The 15,412-nt window shown below is 41.2% G+C and overlaps 1 protein-coding gene across 1 annotated transcript; it reads right to left on the bottom strand.

Moving 5' to 3' along the window:
• Nucleotides 1-4,060: 4,060 nt before the first annotated feature.
• Nucleotides 4,061-15,002, bottom strand: LOC311116288 (COX assembly mitochondrial protein homolog). Its single transcript, XM_084191391.1, has 4 exons — nt 14,887-15,002; nt 13,579-13,671; nt 6,493-6,583; nt 4,061-5,021 (listed from the first exon to the last, which is right to left on the bottom strand). Exons 1-4 carry the CDS (start codon nt 14,903-14,905, stop codon nt 4,901-4,903), a joined length of 324 nt encoding a protein of 107 aa, XP_084047517.1. The 5' UTR covers nt 14,906-15,002; the 3' UTR covers nt 4,061-4,900.
• Between the last annotated feature and the right edge of the window lie 410 nt (nt 15,003-15,412).

The raw sequence follows: 15,412 nt of genomic DNA, 5'->3' as shown, positions 1-15,412 counted from the left end.
CGGGAACATGGAGAAGTCCGAATGTGAGGAGTAACTGTCCATTTTTACTCAACCAGGTATTGAGTGGTGAGACTTTAGTCCCATGACAGGTACAATAGCAACATAATCTAAAGAGGTGCAAACTGCGCCACTCCTGAGTGGCGCAGTGGTCTAAGGCACTGCATCGCAGTGCTAACTGTGCCACTAGAGATCCTGGTTCAAATCCAGGCTCTGTCGCAGCCGGCCGCGACCGGGAGACTCATGGGCGGCGCACAATTGGCCCAGCGTTGTCCAGGGTAGGGGAGGGAATGGCCGGCAGGGATGTAGCTCAGTTGATAGAGCATGGTGTTTGCAACGCCAGGGTTGTGGGTTCAATTCCCACGGGGGGCCAGTATAAAAAAAAAAATGTATTCACTAACTGTAAGTCGCTCTGGATAAGAGCGTCTGCTAAAATGACTAAAAAATATATAAAAAATAAAAATAAAAAAAAGTATTCACCGCCTTTGTTTAGGCAAGCCTAAATTGGTTCAGGAGTTTTTTTAAATGTGGCTTAACAAATCACATAAATTACATGGACTCACTCCATGTATGAAATAATACAACGTACAACACCTGTAAGGTCCCTCAGTCAAGTGTTGAATTTCAAGAACAGATTCAACTACAAAGACCAGGGAGCTTTTCAAAAGCCTCATAGAGAAGGGCAGTGATTGGTAGATGGGTAACAATAATTGGTAAGCCGCTCTGGGTAAGAGCGTCTGCTAAATGATGTAAATGTAAGGTAAATAACAAATCAGATATTGAATATCTCTTTAAGCATGGTGGCTTAGTGGTTAAGAGCGTTGTGCCAGTAACCGAAAGGTCGCTGGTTCTAATCCCCGAGCCGACTAGGTGAAAAATCTGTCGATGTGCCCTTGAGCAAGGCACTTAACCCTGATTGCTCCTGTAACTCGCTCTGGATAAGAGCGTCTGCTAAATGACTAAAATGTAATGATGTATTAAGCCACCCAGACACGAAGATAATGTAATCCTTCTGAACTGAGCTGCAGGACAGGAAGGAAACTGCTCAGGGATGTCACAGTGATGATTTTAAAACACTGACTCTGTGACCAATATGATTTTAAAACGGCTACAGAGTTCAATGGCTGTGATGGGAGAAAACTGAGGATGGATCAACAAGATTGTAGTGACTTATGTATGGCCTTATGTTTGGGGCAAATCTAACACATCACTGAGTAACTGCCTCCTTATTTTCAAGTATGGTGGTGGCTGCATCATGTTATGGGTCTGCTTGACATCGGCAAAGACTGGGGAGTTTTTCAGGATAAAAAGAAATGGGATGGAGCTAATCACAGGCAAAATGCTAGAGGAAACCCTGCTTCAGTCTGCTTTTCCCCCAGACACTGGGAGATGAATTCACCTTTCAGCAGGACAATAACCTAAAACAGAAGGCCAAATCTACACTGGGGTTCCTTACCAAGAAGCCAGTGAATGTTCATGAGTGGCCAAGTTACACTTTTGACTTAAATCTGTTTGAAAATCTATGGCAAGACTTAAAAATTGTTGTCTAGCCATGATCCCCAACACCTTGACAGAGTTTGAAGAATTTTGAAAAGAATAATGGGCAAATATTGCACAATTCACGTGTGGAAAGCTCTTCAATAGGTCCCGATTCCGTTCCGACTCGAGTTAAGCTCTTAAATGGAATGTACTTCCCCTTTTTATGCACTGTTCTCTCTCTGCGTATTCTGACCTTGAACTTAAGCATGATAACAGCACGCTATTCACCCGCTATTCGTTAGAGGTGGAGCTCGAATAAATGAAATAGTGGCGGAGGTGTGTGTCTGCGGATACCTAAAAAACAGAATTCTGACCTTGACTTAATTCCTTCATAATTCCAACACCGCGAGGAAACCATGAATAAGGTCGAGCGAACCTGCCGGTTCCAAGTGGGAAAAAAAGCAGCTACTTTCTTTTTACGATAGAAATAATAGCATTCTCCATGCACTGTAATATTATAAATTGATAAGCGCTATTGATAAGAGCTAGGTAAATGAGTAATCCGTTTGGAGAAGGCGATTGTCAATACACATAGCAATTGTTTTAGATTACGTTTCCTTATGATCCCTGGAGGCGAATGTGAAACCAGCCATATGGAAGCAAACTGAAAATCATATCAACATGACATGTATTGCAGGCCCCTTTTCCACAGTGTAATGTGATATAAATAGCTTCGCCATAATTCCGAATTTTAATTGTGTGCCCTCTTAATTTGCGTGGATGAAATTTGGAGACCCAATCTATAGGCTTCCGTAGGGCTGAACCTGCCGAGTTGATGTATGCGCTTTACAATGTTTTGATTATGTCCGGCCTTTTCTCCGTTTTATTTTACAATTTGTATCATGTTAAATATTAGCCAATATCAGGAGCCACGTCAGTAATGCCCACATACATTTATTTTTTTCATCATTTCATTCTGTTTACAATTCTTTCCTCTGTCACGTCCTTGTAAAGTGTTCCTGGGCGTCGCTAGAATTAGTGGATCATATTAGGCTAACGTTGTGCAATCATTTGGAACTTGTAGCCTATTTGAATCATTGTGGAACTCAGACCACACGTAGCAGGTTAAACCTGGAGCCTGGTGCACGGTTCAAGTCGACAGGACCGTTGTCATACAGTTCCATGATTAGTGAGAATTAGGGTAGATTTGTAAGACTATTGTTCAACCCCTATTGTACACTTTTCCCCACCTTCCAATATTTTATTGATTGAACATGACATATTTCAGGATGAATTAAACCACTGTATTTTTTACTCAACATATTTCGTGCGTAAAGGCTCTCCAACCCGTTTTTTTTTATACATACATATATACTTTTCTCAACCTAAAATTTGCTTAAATAATCTACAAGATCAGAATGTTTTTAAATCTACTAGTTGGTGCAGAAACGGAGGCGAATATGCATAGATGGCTTTCTTTCATTGATCCCTATATTCTGACCCCGTTCTCTCAATGTATTATATGGTTTGTCGATAAAATTCTAATGAAAGGTACCCCGTATTTAAAAGGATGGCTTAAGATAAATGTACTGAAACCTCCATTGAATTAAAACTCCACGAAAAATTATATATTGGTCAGGAAGTGGGAGGGTTTTCAGCGGTTGAATGACATTTATTCAGAGCGCGCACGTTTTGCTACTGAAAAAGAAATCCTGTGCGTAGGAAAGGCATATTGAGATCGGCCCCTTAGAGACACCCAGAAAGACTCAGTTGTAATGCCTGCTAAAGGTGTTTCTAACATGTATTGACTCAAGGGAGTGAATAGTTATCCAATCAAGGTATATTAGGGTTTTATTTTTCATTAACCTTTAAAACAAAATGTTCGAATTTCACTTTGAAAGAGTATTTGGTGTAGATCATTGACAAAAAAAAAGAAGACAAATCCATTTGAAATCCCACTTTGTGACCACAAACGTGAAGAAATCCAAGGGGGTGAATACTTATGACAGGCAGATATTTTGTGTGATATTTCATGAACAATTGTCTCACTTGTGAGACTCGCACTTCACAGCTGAACATAGAAATGACACTCCCGTGGCTCATTGTGTTGCTATTCCTGTCTTGTAGCATACAGCATCAGGCTTGTATGAATAAAATGAATAGAGATGAACAGATGTCATGTAAAGGTAGGTGAGATATGGGTGACAGTCAGTGAACCACATACAGTATAAATCAAGGCCGTGTGGATGTATGACAGTAACAAACAAGCCTAGGTGAGTCAGTAGTAAGACTTCAAATAGGTATTTAGCTTAGTGGTTAAGAGCGTTGTGCCAGTAACCGAAAGGTCGCTGGTTCTAATCCCCGAGCCGGCTAGGTGAAAAATCTGTCGATGCGCCCTTAAGCAAGGCACTTAACCCTAATTGCTGATGTAAGTCGCTCTGGATAAGAGCGTCTGCTAAATGACTAAAATGTAATGTAAAAATGTATTTCGAGGTACATTGAAAGGGTGATTATGAACCTGGAAGTCATTTTTCTGACACCTGTATGATTTAAAAAAAAAGCTGAAGTCACAACACACGGAGGCTAGGAGCATCTGTTTCCCTTTATTTATAATGTGCGTTAACACAATGAAGTGTCAGTCAAATCAAATGTTTTATAATCATACCTTTTTTTACAGCAACTCTGTCCACGATGCTTCAACTGTCATCCCAACACTAGTTATGGCAACTCACCAGGGAATCCTAATTACTGGGATAAGCCTCTACGCAGTATCAATCTGTGCATAACCATTTGGAACAACCTCAGTGGAGGATGTTGGTGTCAACACCCTGAATATTATTAATGTACTTTGGACAGGTCTAATCATTGGAATCAATCACCCTTTGGACAGTATTGGTTGCTAACAAGCTCAACATGAAACGCTCCAAAGCATAGACAGAAAAAAAAATCTTCATAAATATACAAACTGCAGAGCAGACCGACCGCATCAACAACAAACATTATTGATCATTCTGAAATACAGGAGAGTGTGATTTCCATCATGACTGTTTGATAAGATTAACCAGAGTGACTCTGTGGAGGAGACATCCGTAAGAGATTCCTTTTCAGTACATACGGGTGAATGGAGGCCTATAGACAACCCTGGCTCGTAGTCGTTACATAGGTCACTTAGGTCAAGAAATAGGGGGACGGCCTAGAATGTCCTCCTGCCCTGATCTATGTCCTCCCGTTGGATCAATGAGCATCCCAATCTGATGTACAATAGACACACTGCAAAAGCAAAGGCCTGTGGGTAGCACTCACTCCCCCTGTCCACCCTCTTGACCCCTAACCCCTACTACCTAACCACTCCTGTAGATCTGAGAGGATTGGATAGGTGCTAGCAACATGGCAACATGTTCCGGGGTAGGGGTCAATTTGGAATCTACATGCTGGTTGGTAGTTTTTGTGATCGGTTCTTAGCCGCTACCCCAGTCCTCTGAAACTCCAGCTTCTCCTTGATGTACTCCTGCTTGCACTCCTCGAAGAATGCTGAGTCTCTGTAGCTGTGAGACAGAGAGAGTAGTGTACAAAAAACAGTTATCATTAGAACACTGAGTCAGAACTAGTATGAAGAACAGTTATTATTAGAACACTGAGTCAGAACTAGTATGAATTACAGTTATCATTAGAACACAGTCAGAACTAGTATGAAGAACAGTTATCATTAGAACACTGAGTCAGAACTAGTATGAAGAACAGTTATCATTAGAACACTGAGTCAGAACTAGTATGAAGAACAGTTATCATTAGAACACAGTCAGAACTAGTATGAAGAACAGTTATCATTAGAACACTGAGTCAGAACTAGTATGAAGAACAGTTATCATTAGAACAGTCAGAACTAGTATGAAGAACAGTTATCATTAGAACACTGAGTCAGAACTAGTATGAAGAACAGTTATCATTAGAACAGTCAGAACTAGTATGAAGAACAGTTATCATTAGAACACAGTCAGAACTAGTATGAAGAACAGTTATCATTAGAACACTGAGTCAGAACTAGTATGAAGAACAGTTATCATTAGAACACAGTCAGAACTAGTATGAAGAACAGTTATCATTAGAACACAGTCAGAACTAGTATGAAGAACAGTTATCATTAGAACACTGAGTCAGAACTAGTATGAAGAACAGTTATCATTAGAACACTGAGTCAGAACTAGTATGAAGAACAGTTATCATTAGAACACTGAGTCAGAACTAGTATGAAAAACAGTTATCATTAGAACACAGTCAGAACTAGTATGAAGAACAGTTATCATTAGAACACCGAGTCAGAACTAGTATGAAGAACAGTTATCATTAGAACACTGAGTCAGAACTAGTATGAAGAACAGTTATCATTAGTCCTCTGTAGCTCAGCTGGTAGAGCACGGCGCTTATAACGCCAAGGTAGTGGGTTCGATCCCCGGGACCACCCATACACAAAAAAAATGTATGCACGCATGACTGTAAGTCGCTTTGGATAAAAGCGTCTGCTAAATGGCATATTATTATTATTATTATATTATTATTACAGTCAGAACTAGTATGAAGAACAGTTATCATTAGAACACTGAGTCAGAACTAGTATGAAGAACAGTTATCATTAGAACACTGAGTCAGAACTAGTATGAAGAACAGTTATCATTAGAACACTGAGTCAGAACTAGTATGAAGAACAGTTATCATTAGAACACTGAGTCAGAACTAGTATGAAGAACAGTTATCATTAGAACACTGAGTCAGAACTAGTATGAAGAACAGTTATCATTAGAACACAGTCAGAACTAGTATGAAGAACAGTTATCATTAGAACACTGAGTCAGAACTAGTATGAAGAACAAACCAGAAAGAAAAAAAAATGTATAGTACTTTATGTAAAACAAAATTGGTCTTAAATGGTTATAGAACATGAACTAAATATATGTTTGAATTTAATTGTAAATAAAATAAGTGTTATTGATTTCATGAGGTGTGAGTTAGTTGACTCACTGTACGGTTAGGCACTCCTTCAGGGCAGCGTTCTGATCCCGACACTTGAACACCATGAGGAAGCCAGTCTCTTTACAGCACTGGTTGAACGCTGAAACCAGATAGATGGAAGGAGACCTATAGATTTAGCCTGTAAATCATCACCATGAGGAAGCCAGTCTCTTTACAGATAGATGGAAGGAGACCTATAGATTTAGCCTGTAAATCATCACCATGAGGAAGCCAGTGGTTGAACCCTGAAACCAGATAGATGGAAGGAGACCTATAGATTTAGCCGGTAAATCATCACCATGAGGAAGCCAGTGGTTGAACCCTGAAACCAGATAGATGGAAGGAGACCTATAGATTTAGCCGGTAAATCATCACCATGAGGAAGCCAGTCTCTTTACAGCACTGGTTGAACCCTGAAACCAGATAGATGGAAGGAGACCTATAGATTTAGCCAGAGTAGTCTTGAAATCCAAACTTAAATCATGAATACCAGGCTGAATTAGTAAAGTAAAACCATTGCTAAACGTAGCGTGATTCAGTTTGGATTTCCAAGCTATGATACCGTAAAACAGGGGCCTTTTAAAAAACAGCCAGGGTAAGAGCCCCAGTCTAAACAGCTCATGTCTCTTCCATATCTGTCCCCTTCTGTCTATCTGAGCGTAGCCACAGGCTGAGAGGAAAGCCAACCATACTGTCCCCCTGCTAGCCATCTCTGCCACACGGTGACAAACCTGGTCAAAGTGGTTGCTACTGTAGTGAGTACTGACAGACCTCTTATCTTAAAACCAGACCATGTTTCCTCTACCGCCAGGCTGAAGTAAAAGAGTGTCTCCATCATATGTATTCACACCTGTGGTTGGTGTTTTCTGTCCACATTGGCACCAGTGTAACTATCTGGCTGGCATGGACCACCATTATAAATATGTCCTCCACACTGACCAGGCCTATCTGGGTATTAATATGAATGGAAAAGAGCAGCAAGCTATTCATACAGAGGAGAGACCATACATGAAGAATGGTGCTGAGCCATTAGGGCTTTTTGAGGTCGGTTCAGTTTCGGTTCGATAATTTTTTTAAAGAATCACGGTTTTCGATTTCGGTTTTGATAACGTATTATGAAATATAATAATGTTACAATGATTTTAGAGCATTCAATTTCCAAAACATTGAAAATATTATATTGTCTCTGTCAGGTCCACATTGGGAAGACATCAATAGAACAACAGGAAATTACTATGAAATAATAAAATATTTCAGTTGCGTATATATTACTTAGTTTTTATTTGATTAATTTATTATTTTTAATTCCTTAAAGTAAATAATCTCATCTCTGCTCAGGCAGTAGCAGTCAGCCAGCCAGACTATCTAATGTTATGTGCTCCCCATACTGTCCTGTCTTTAGTCATCCTATTTAGCTAGCCTGCCTAAGTACGCTGCAGAGCTGTCTGCTCAAATGATTTGACTAGTTCTTCAAAGTAGATAAGGCATACTTTCACTAACAGTATCTATCCCTCTCCTAGTTGTGTTGTGTCCAGTCCTCTCTCATGTTGTCTGTGTGTATCTAAGGTAACGTAGCAGGCGTAATGATCACGTCTCCGCCCTAACGACGGGAGTGTTTGTCCCGAAGGTGGGAAGGCAGGCGACAAGCTCAGGTCCAAAATAAACTCAGAAACGCATTGGGATTATTTTGGACAGATTTTGGCGAGAGTGAAACCTCTTGCTGCGCCTCTTCCTCTTTGATCCGTCTCTGTGTCAGAAAAAAATTGTGCTATGGATTTTGGTCATTATATACTGAACAAAACTATAAAACGCAACAATTTCAAGATAAGGAAACCAGCCAATCAGAATGAGTTTTTCCCCACAAAAGGGCTTTATTACAGACAGAAGTACTCCTCAGTTTCATCAGCTGTCCGGGTGGCTGGTCTCAGACGATCCCACAGGTGAAGAAGCCAGATGTGGAGGACCTAGGCTGGCGTGGTTACACATGGTCTGCGGTTTTTAGTCCGGTTGGACGTACTGCCAAATTGTCTAAAATGACGTTGGAGGTGGCTTATGGTAGATAAATTAACATTAAATTATCTGGTAACAGCTCTGGTGGACATTCCTGCAGTCAGCATGCCAATTGCACACTCCCTTAAAACTTGAGACATCTATAACATTGTGTTGTGTGACAAAACTGCACATTTTAGACTGGCCTTTTAGTGTCCCCAGCACAAGGTGCACCTGTGTAATGATCATGCTGTTTAATCAGCTTCTTGATATGCTACACCTGTCAGGTGGATGGATTATCTTGGCAAAAGGAGAAATGCTCATTAACAGGGATGGAAACAAATTTGTGCACAAAATTGAGAAATAATATTTTTGTGTGCATGGACATTTTCCGGGATCTTTTATTTCAGCTCATGAAACATGGGACCAACACTTTATATGTTGCGTTTATATTTTTTGTTCACTGTAGTTCATTACCACGTTTCTGTGCTGAACTAGGTTGAATATTTGCTTATGAAAACTACAACTCCTTTCAGCCCAGCATCCCACATAATTATTGACTTGATTTCTCAGATTTATCTCATGAATTATTTGATTTCTCTCTAGAGAAACGGCGCGTTGGGCTCCCCCACCTCAAAAAAAAGGAAATAAATGGAATTCAAGTAATCGAGTTGTTTAATAACCAGAATAAATACAAAATGGCAGTTAATCGCTCAACACTAATGAAGAATAAAGTGGGAAACAAACAAGCCCTGAATAACGTACAGAACTCTAAACCAACGAGTTCTATAGTTAGCCTGAATAACATACAGAACTCTAAACCAACGAGGTCTATAGTTAGTCTGAATAACATACCGAACTCTAAACCAACAAGGTCTATAGTTAGTCTGAATAACATACAGAACTCTAAACCAACGAGGTCTATAGTTAGTCTGAATAACATACAGAACTCTAAACCAACGAGGTCTATAGTTAGTCTGAATAACATACAGAACTCTAAACCAACAAGGTCTATAGTTAGTCTGAATAACATACAGAACTCTGTAAACCAACGAGGTCTATAGTTAGTCTGAATAACATACAGAACTCTAAACTAACGAGGTCTATAATTAGTCTGAATAACATACAGAACTCTGTAAACCAACGAGGTCTATAGTTAGTCTGAATAACATACAGAACTCTAAACTAACGAGGTCTATAGTTAGTCTGAATAACATACAGAACTCTAAACCAACGAGGTCTATAGTTAGTCTGAATAACATACAGAACTCTGTGCCACAGCCTCTGTGTCTCTTTTAGTTTGACCGTAAAAGCCACATTTAGGGCTAAGATGGTTGACTTAACAAGTATAAAAATACATGTTGTTTGCCAAGCAGTTGAGACCCTGACAAACAGCCGAGTGCAAGGTGAATTCTAGAGAGATGGAGTCGGCCATCAGGCCTACCTGTATTAGACCTACAGAGATAAAAACAAGGCGTTTCCTGTCAATCCTTTAACTGATATCAAGGTGTTGTAGATGAAAGGTACCATTGTGTTGTTGGTGGTGCTAAAGAGGTGTTGAAGGGTCCTGGCCTTGTCTCGTCACGCTGTTAGCCAGGTCTTTGGCAGACTTTAATTAGCCTCGTCCCCGTCTCCAGCGCCTCAGAAACAACCATGGATGCGTCCCAAATGGCACCGTATCCTAACCCCTTATAAAGCGCACTACTTTTTGACCGGAGCCCTGCTCAAAAGTAGTGCACTATATAGAGAATAGGATGCCATTTGGGGACGCAGGCCCATCGTAATAATCTCCCTGTTATCATCAGCGTGATTACCACGACTACTTGCTTTCATCTGAATGCAGAAAACCTGCAGAAGCAATTTGAAGAGGCAGAACAGTGTGACTAATCTAATCAGCGGAACAGAAACTCAGGGAGATTGTACAGGCCTAATGCTGCCGCTGGTACCAACACAGTGACAGAAAAGACCACAGTGACAGTGATCTCAGTGCCTGCCTCCCAAATGGCACCCTATTCCCTATATATAGTGCGCACTACTTTTGATCTGGGCCCATAGAGCGTTGGTTAAAAGTAGTGCACTACGTAGGGGGATAGGGTGCCATGTGGGATTCAACCATTGTTCGGTGATCTCCCACTCGAGACTACATGGTAGTCAGAGGAAGGGGCCTTCGGGAGGAGGTACGGAGTGGTTAGGGATTATCAGAACCCCCCCCCCCCCCCCCCCACTAAAATGATAATCTGAGTCCCCAGATAAAACTTGACATCAATGAACTCTACATAATAATCTATGTGGTGATGAAATAAGCAGAGCTGACTGTTCTAAAGTAGCTGATCAAATCAGTGCAGTACTAGGGAGGAAAGGACCCATTATTCTTAGAAAAGGGCAGGACGTGGGTTTGGAGAGGTGATGTCATTCAGTAGTCTAGTGGGGAAAGAAGCTGCAGCATTACGGGTCGTCGTCAGATCAGTGGAAGCGTCAAGAAAACACACCCGTCTCTGACAGATGTTTATGGAGCTGCATTTAGCTAACATCACATAAAACACGCATGCACAAACACACAGATCAGAACCAGGACAGAGCCAGGTCAGAGCCAGGACAGAGACAGATCAGAACCAGGACAAAGCCAGGTCAGAGCCAGGACAGAGCCAGGACAGAGCCAGGACAGAGACAGATCAGAACCAGGACAGAGCCAGGTCAGAGCCAGGACAGAGCCAGGTCAGAGCCAGGACAGAGACAGATCAGAACCAGGACAGAGCCAGGTCAGAGCCAGGACAGAGCCAGGACAGAGACAGATCAGAACCAGGACAGAGCCAGGACAGAGCCAGGTCAGAGCCAGGACAGAGACAGATCAGAACCAGGACAGAGCCAGGTCAGAGCCAGGACAGAACCAGGTCAGAGCCAGGACAGAACCAGAGCAAACAGCCACTGCAAGCATCAGTAATCCTATAGAGTAATAAGCAGGCAACACAGCAGCTAGGGCTGGGTGGAGGTGTGAAAACGAGGGGGCAGAGAGGAGACCAGAAGGGGATTTCCACAGCCCTGTCACCTCTAGGGCTAGGTGGTGTCTCTCTGGGCGAGCAGCAGGCGTACAGCCTCAGAGGATGAAGAGGACAGACTTTAGGCCTAACCACAATCGAAGCACCGACGCAACACCAAGAGTTGCTGTTGGGCAATCCCACAGTAACAGAATAATGCTGAGACTTTTTCACTTAAAAAAAAAAAACTGCAGTTAAATGTTGAATGCTTTTGTTAACATCTCTAAATTCACTTTATGCAGCTGTCATCAACATTTATTTATTTTGAACCTTAAGGAGTCTCGAGCCGCTGCAGGAATGTTGTTGCAGGGCAATTCCACAGTAACGGAATTACGCGGAGACTCAGATTTTTCACTTTAAAATGTATGTCAAACTAAAAAACCAATGATTGCAAAGTTAAACAAACCATACAACTCGATGCACAATGACTACTTTTAACAATTTTCAAAGAACATTTTACAAAAACACATTTACTTGAAGAACAGCGCAGATGTAAAGTTTGGTAACAGAATGACGGTTTGTGCTGTCGGTGCCAAACTTTGCATCTGTGCTGTTCTTCAAGTAAATGTGTTTTTGTAACATTTTAAGTGGAAATTATTAAAAGTAGTCCTTGTGCATTGAGATGTATGGTTTGTTTAACTTTGCAATCATTGGTTTTTTGTTTGACATACATTTTAAAGTGAAAAATCTGAGTCTCAGCGTAATTCCGTTACTGTGGAATTGCCCTGCAACAACATTCCTGCAGCGGCTCGAGACTCCTTAAGGTTCTAAATAAATAAATGTTGATGACAGCTGCATAAAGTGAATTTAGAGATGTTAACAAAAGCATTCAACATTTAACTGCAGTCTGTTACAAATATCTTCCAGTAAAAAGGAGAAAACTGGGCTCCCGAGTGGCGCAGCGGTCTAAGGCACTGCATCTCAGTGCTAAAGGCGTCACTACAGACCCTGGTTCGATTCCAGGCTGTATCACAATCCAGCTGTGATTGGGAGTCCCATAGGGCAGCCCAGGTTTGGCCGTCATTGTAAATAAGAATTTGTTCTTAACTGACTTGCCCAGTTAAATAAAGGTAAAAAATTTAAGAAAATGGCCAAGTTTCTGTTAGGCCTACCCTACACGTTGAGCTATAACACTATCAGACCAATGCTCTACACTCCTTATAATAAAGTTATCATAAAACCCTGATATAAAAAGGGACGTTGGAAGCAGAAAAGAGGAAGTTAATAATTGTATCAAGAGGAATCTTCATAATTAACCACCATATCAGGTCTGGTCTAGATAGAAAAAGACTTGAATGTATTTAGTTCTTTATGAGGTCATCTACTTCCGGCTGGTTTTCAGACAGGGCATGACAGCCAGATGAACGCAACAGAAAAACACAAATATACGCCACAGGGGAGGTATCCATTAACACTTTGTCATGGCTCAGGGCATTAATAGGGCCTTTGCTTGAGATTGTAACTGGGAAGGTGCATTGGGTGCGCATCTGAAATTAGCCCACCCAACTACCTCATCCCTATATTGTTATTTATTTTGCTCTTTTGCACCCCAGTATCTCTATTTGCACATCATCTCTTGCACATCTAGCATTCCAGTGTTAATACTAATTGTAATTATTTTGCACTATAGCCTATTTATTGCCTTACCTCCATAACTTGCTACATTTGCACACACTGTATATATATTTTCTGTTGTATTTTTGTCTTTATGTTTTTTTTTTACCCCATATGTAACTCTGTGTTGTTGTTTTTTATCGCACTGCTTTGCTTTATCTTGGCCAGGTCGCAGTTGTAAATGAGAACTTGTTCTCAACTGGCTTACCTGGTTAAATAAAGGTGGAATAAAAATTTTTAAAAAAAGAGACTTCAGCAACGCTACAATGTGTGAAAACAGTGGAGGGCGATCATTCCCTAAGGTGAACTACGGATATATCTCTGTGACCATCTGGGGTTCATGCCCGTATCTCCTGGGTGCCACAAAACTTGTGTAAGCCCGCTGACCTAAAGCCTAAGCATTTGTTCAGGGAGCTAAACACAAGTCATCAGTTGTTATTAAATCGCAGATATTCACCTGTAACCTTTTCAGCACAGCGCTCCTTGGCTTTCTCCCTCATCATCTTGGGGATGAGTACGTCCGTCTCCACGTGCCTCAGGAAAGGCTCCTCTGGAACACAATAACACACACATCAGACATAACTGCCCTGTTGTACCTGGGCTAACATATCCATCAAACTAGCTAGCTAGCTAACTATAGGTAGAGCATGGCGTTTGCAACGCCAGGGTTGTGGGTTCGTTTCCCATGGGGGGCCAGTATAAAAAATAAAATCAAAAAATTATAATGTATGCACTCACTAACTGTAAGTCGCTCTGGATAAGAGCGTCTGCTAAATGACTAAAATGTAAATGTATAAAACTAACAACATCTAGCTAACCCAGTAGTACACATCAGACATGACTGTGAGTGTGAGATTGTGTTGCAAAAAGTATAGCCGAGCATGTACTCACCTATAACTCAGATTCACTTAGTGTGATTAACTTATAGCTTTTTCAGGCTACCAAAACGTTAAATTAACACTGTATATGCATCAGACTGATGTAAATAAATATTATGGTCCTCTGTAGCTCAATTGGTAGAGCATGGCGCTTGTAACGCCAGGGTAGTGGGTTCGATCCCCGGGACCACCCATACGTCAAAATGTATGCACACATGACTGTAAGTCGCTTTGGATAAAAGCGTCTGCTAAATGGCATGTTATTATTATTATTACCCTGTTGTACCTGGGCTAACATATCCATCAAACTAGCTAACTATAGAGCTAACAACATGCTAGCTAACCCAGTTGTTTCTGAGCATGCAAGCAATGGACGTCGAGAATCAGATGAATGATAACTAGCTAGTAAATCAGCAAACAATCTAAAAGAGGTCGAGGTAGCTAGCTTGCTAAATATACAAATGACAGCTCCGTCACTTGTCGATGAATAAACTCAACTCCAGAGTTGAGTTTAATCGGCTACGTCGCTTGCTAACTATGCTAGTTAGCCAACTGAATTGCATGCTGATTCTACTGCAGCTAGCTTAGCTAGCCCTAGCTAGCGACATCTCCCTGCTAGTACTAGCATTAATGCTATACAACTATTAAAGAACAAGAAGGCCCGCACAATGTTGAAGCTCCCAATTCACCGCTTTATTGACAACGTTTCGATCCGTTTCAGTGTGCGGGCCTTCTTGTTCTTCACTAATATTCTTTGTTAGCCCAGCACCTATATTTTTAAGGACGTGCGTATGGCCACCAACTTTTCTATAGATGCTTATAGTGTAACAATGCCGTAAGAGCGACATATGAAAAGTATACTCAACATATTATTGTCTATATAATACCTGCTTTGGTTGCTTCCATAATTATCGGCAGTGTTGCTGAATCAAAACATTACAAAACTGAAGCAATGTGACCTCTCTTCATCAACACGTTACTTCCGCGTGCGTCACTCAACAGTGAAACGAACTACAATCCCCATAATCCTCCACAACCAAGAACTACAAAGGGCTTGATTGGAAGCTTGTATACTTTTACATTTGTAATACGTTGTCCACCATGCATAACTGTCAAGTTAAAGAGTGGTTCAATTATCTGTTTAAATGAGACTGGATCTACCAAGTGAACTGATAAGTTCCTGGGGTGACTTTAACCTCCCTACGTCTACCTTTGACGCATTTCTCTCTGCCTCCTTCTTTCCACTCCTCTCCTCTTTTGACCTCACCCTCTCACCGTCCCCCCCTACTCACAAGGCAAGCAATACGCTTGACCTCATCTTTACTAGATGCTGTTCTTCTACTAATCTCACTGCAACTCCCCTCCATGTCTCCGACCACTACTTTGTATCCTTTTCTCTCTCGCTCTCCTCCA

The sequence above is a fragment of the Coregonus lavaretus genome (assembly GCF_964263955.1).
Source record: "Coregonus lavaretus genome assembly, contig: HAP1_SCAFFOLD_601, whole genome shotgun sequence".
NCBI classification, from domain to species: Eukaryota; Metazoa; Chordata; class Actinopteri; order Salmoniformes; family Salmonidae; genus Coregonus; species Coregonus lavaretus.
This window is presented reverse-complemented; position numbering and strand designations above follow the sequence as displayed.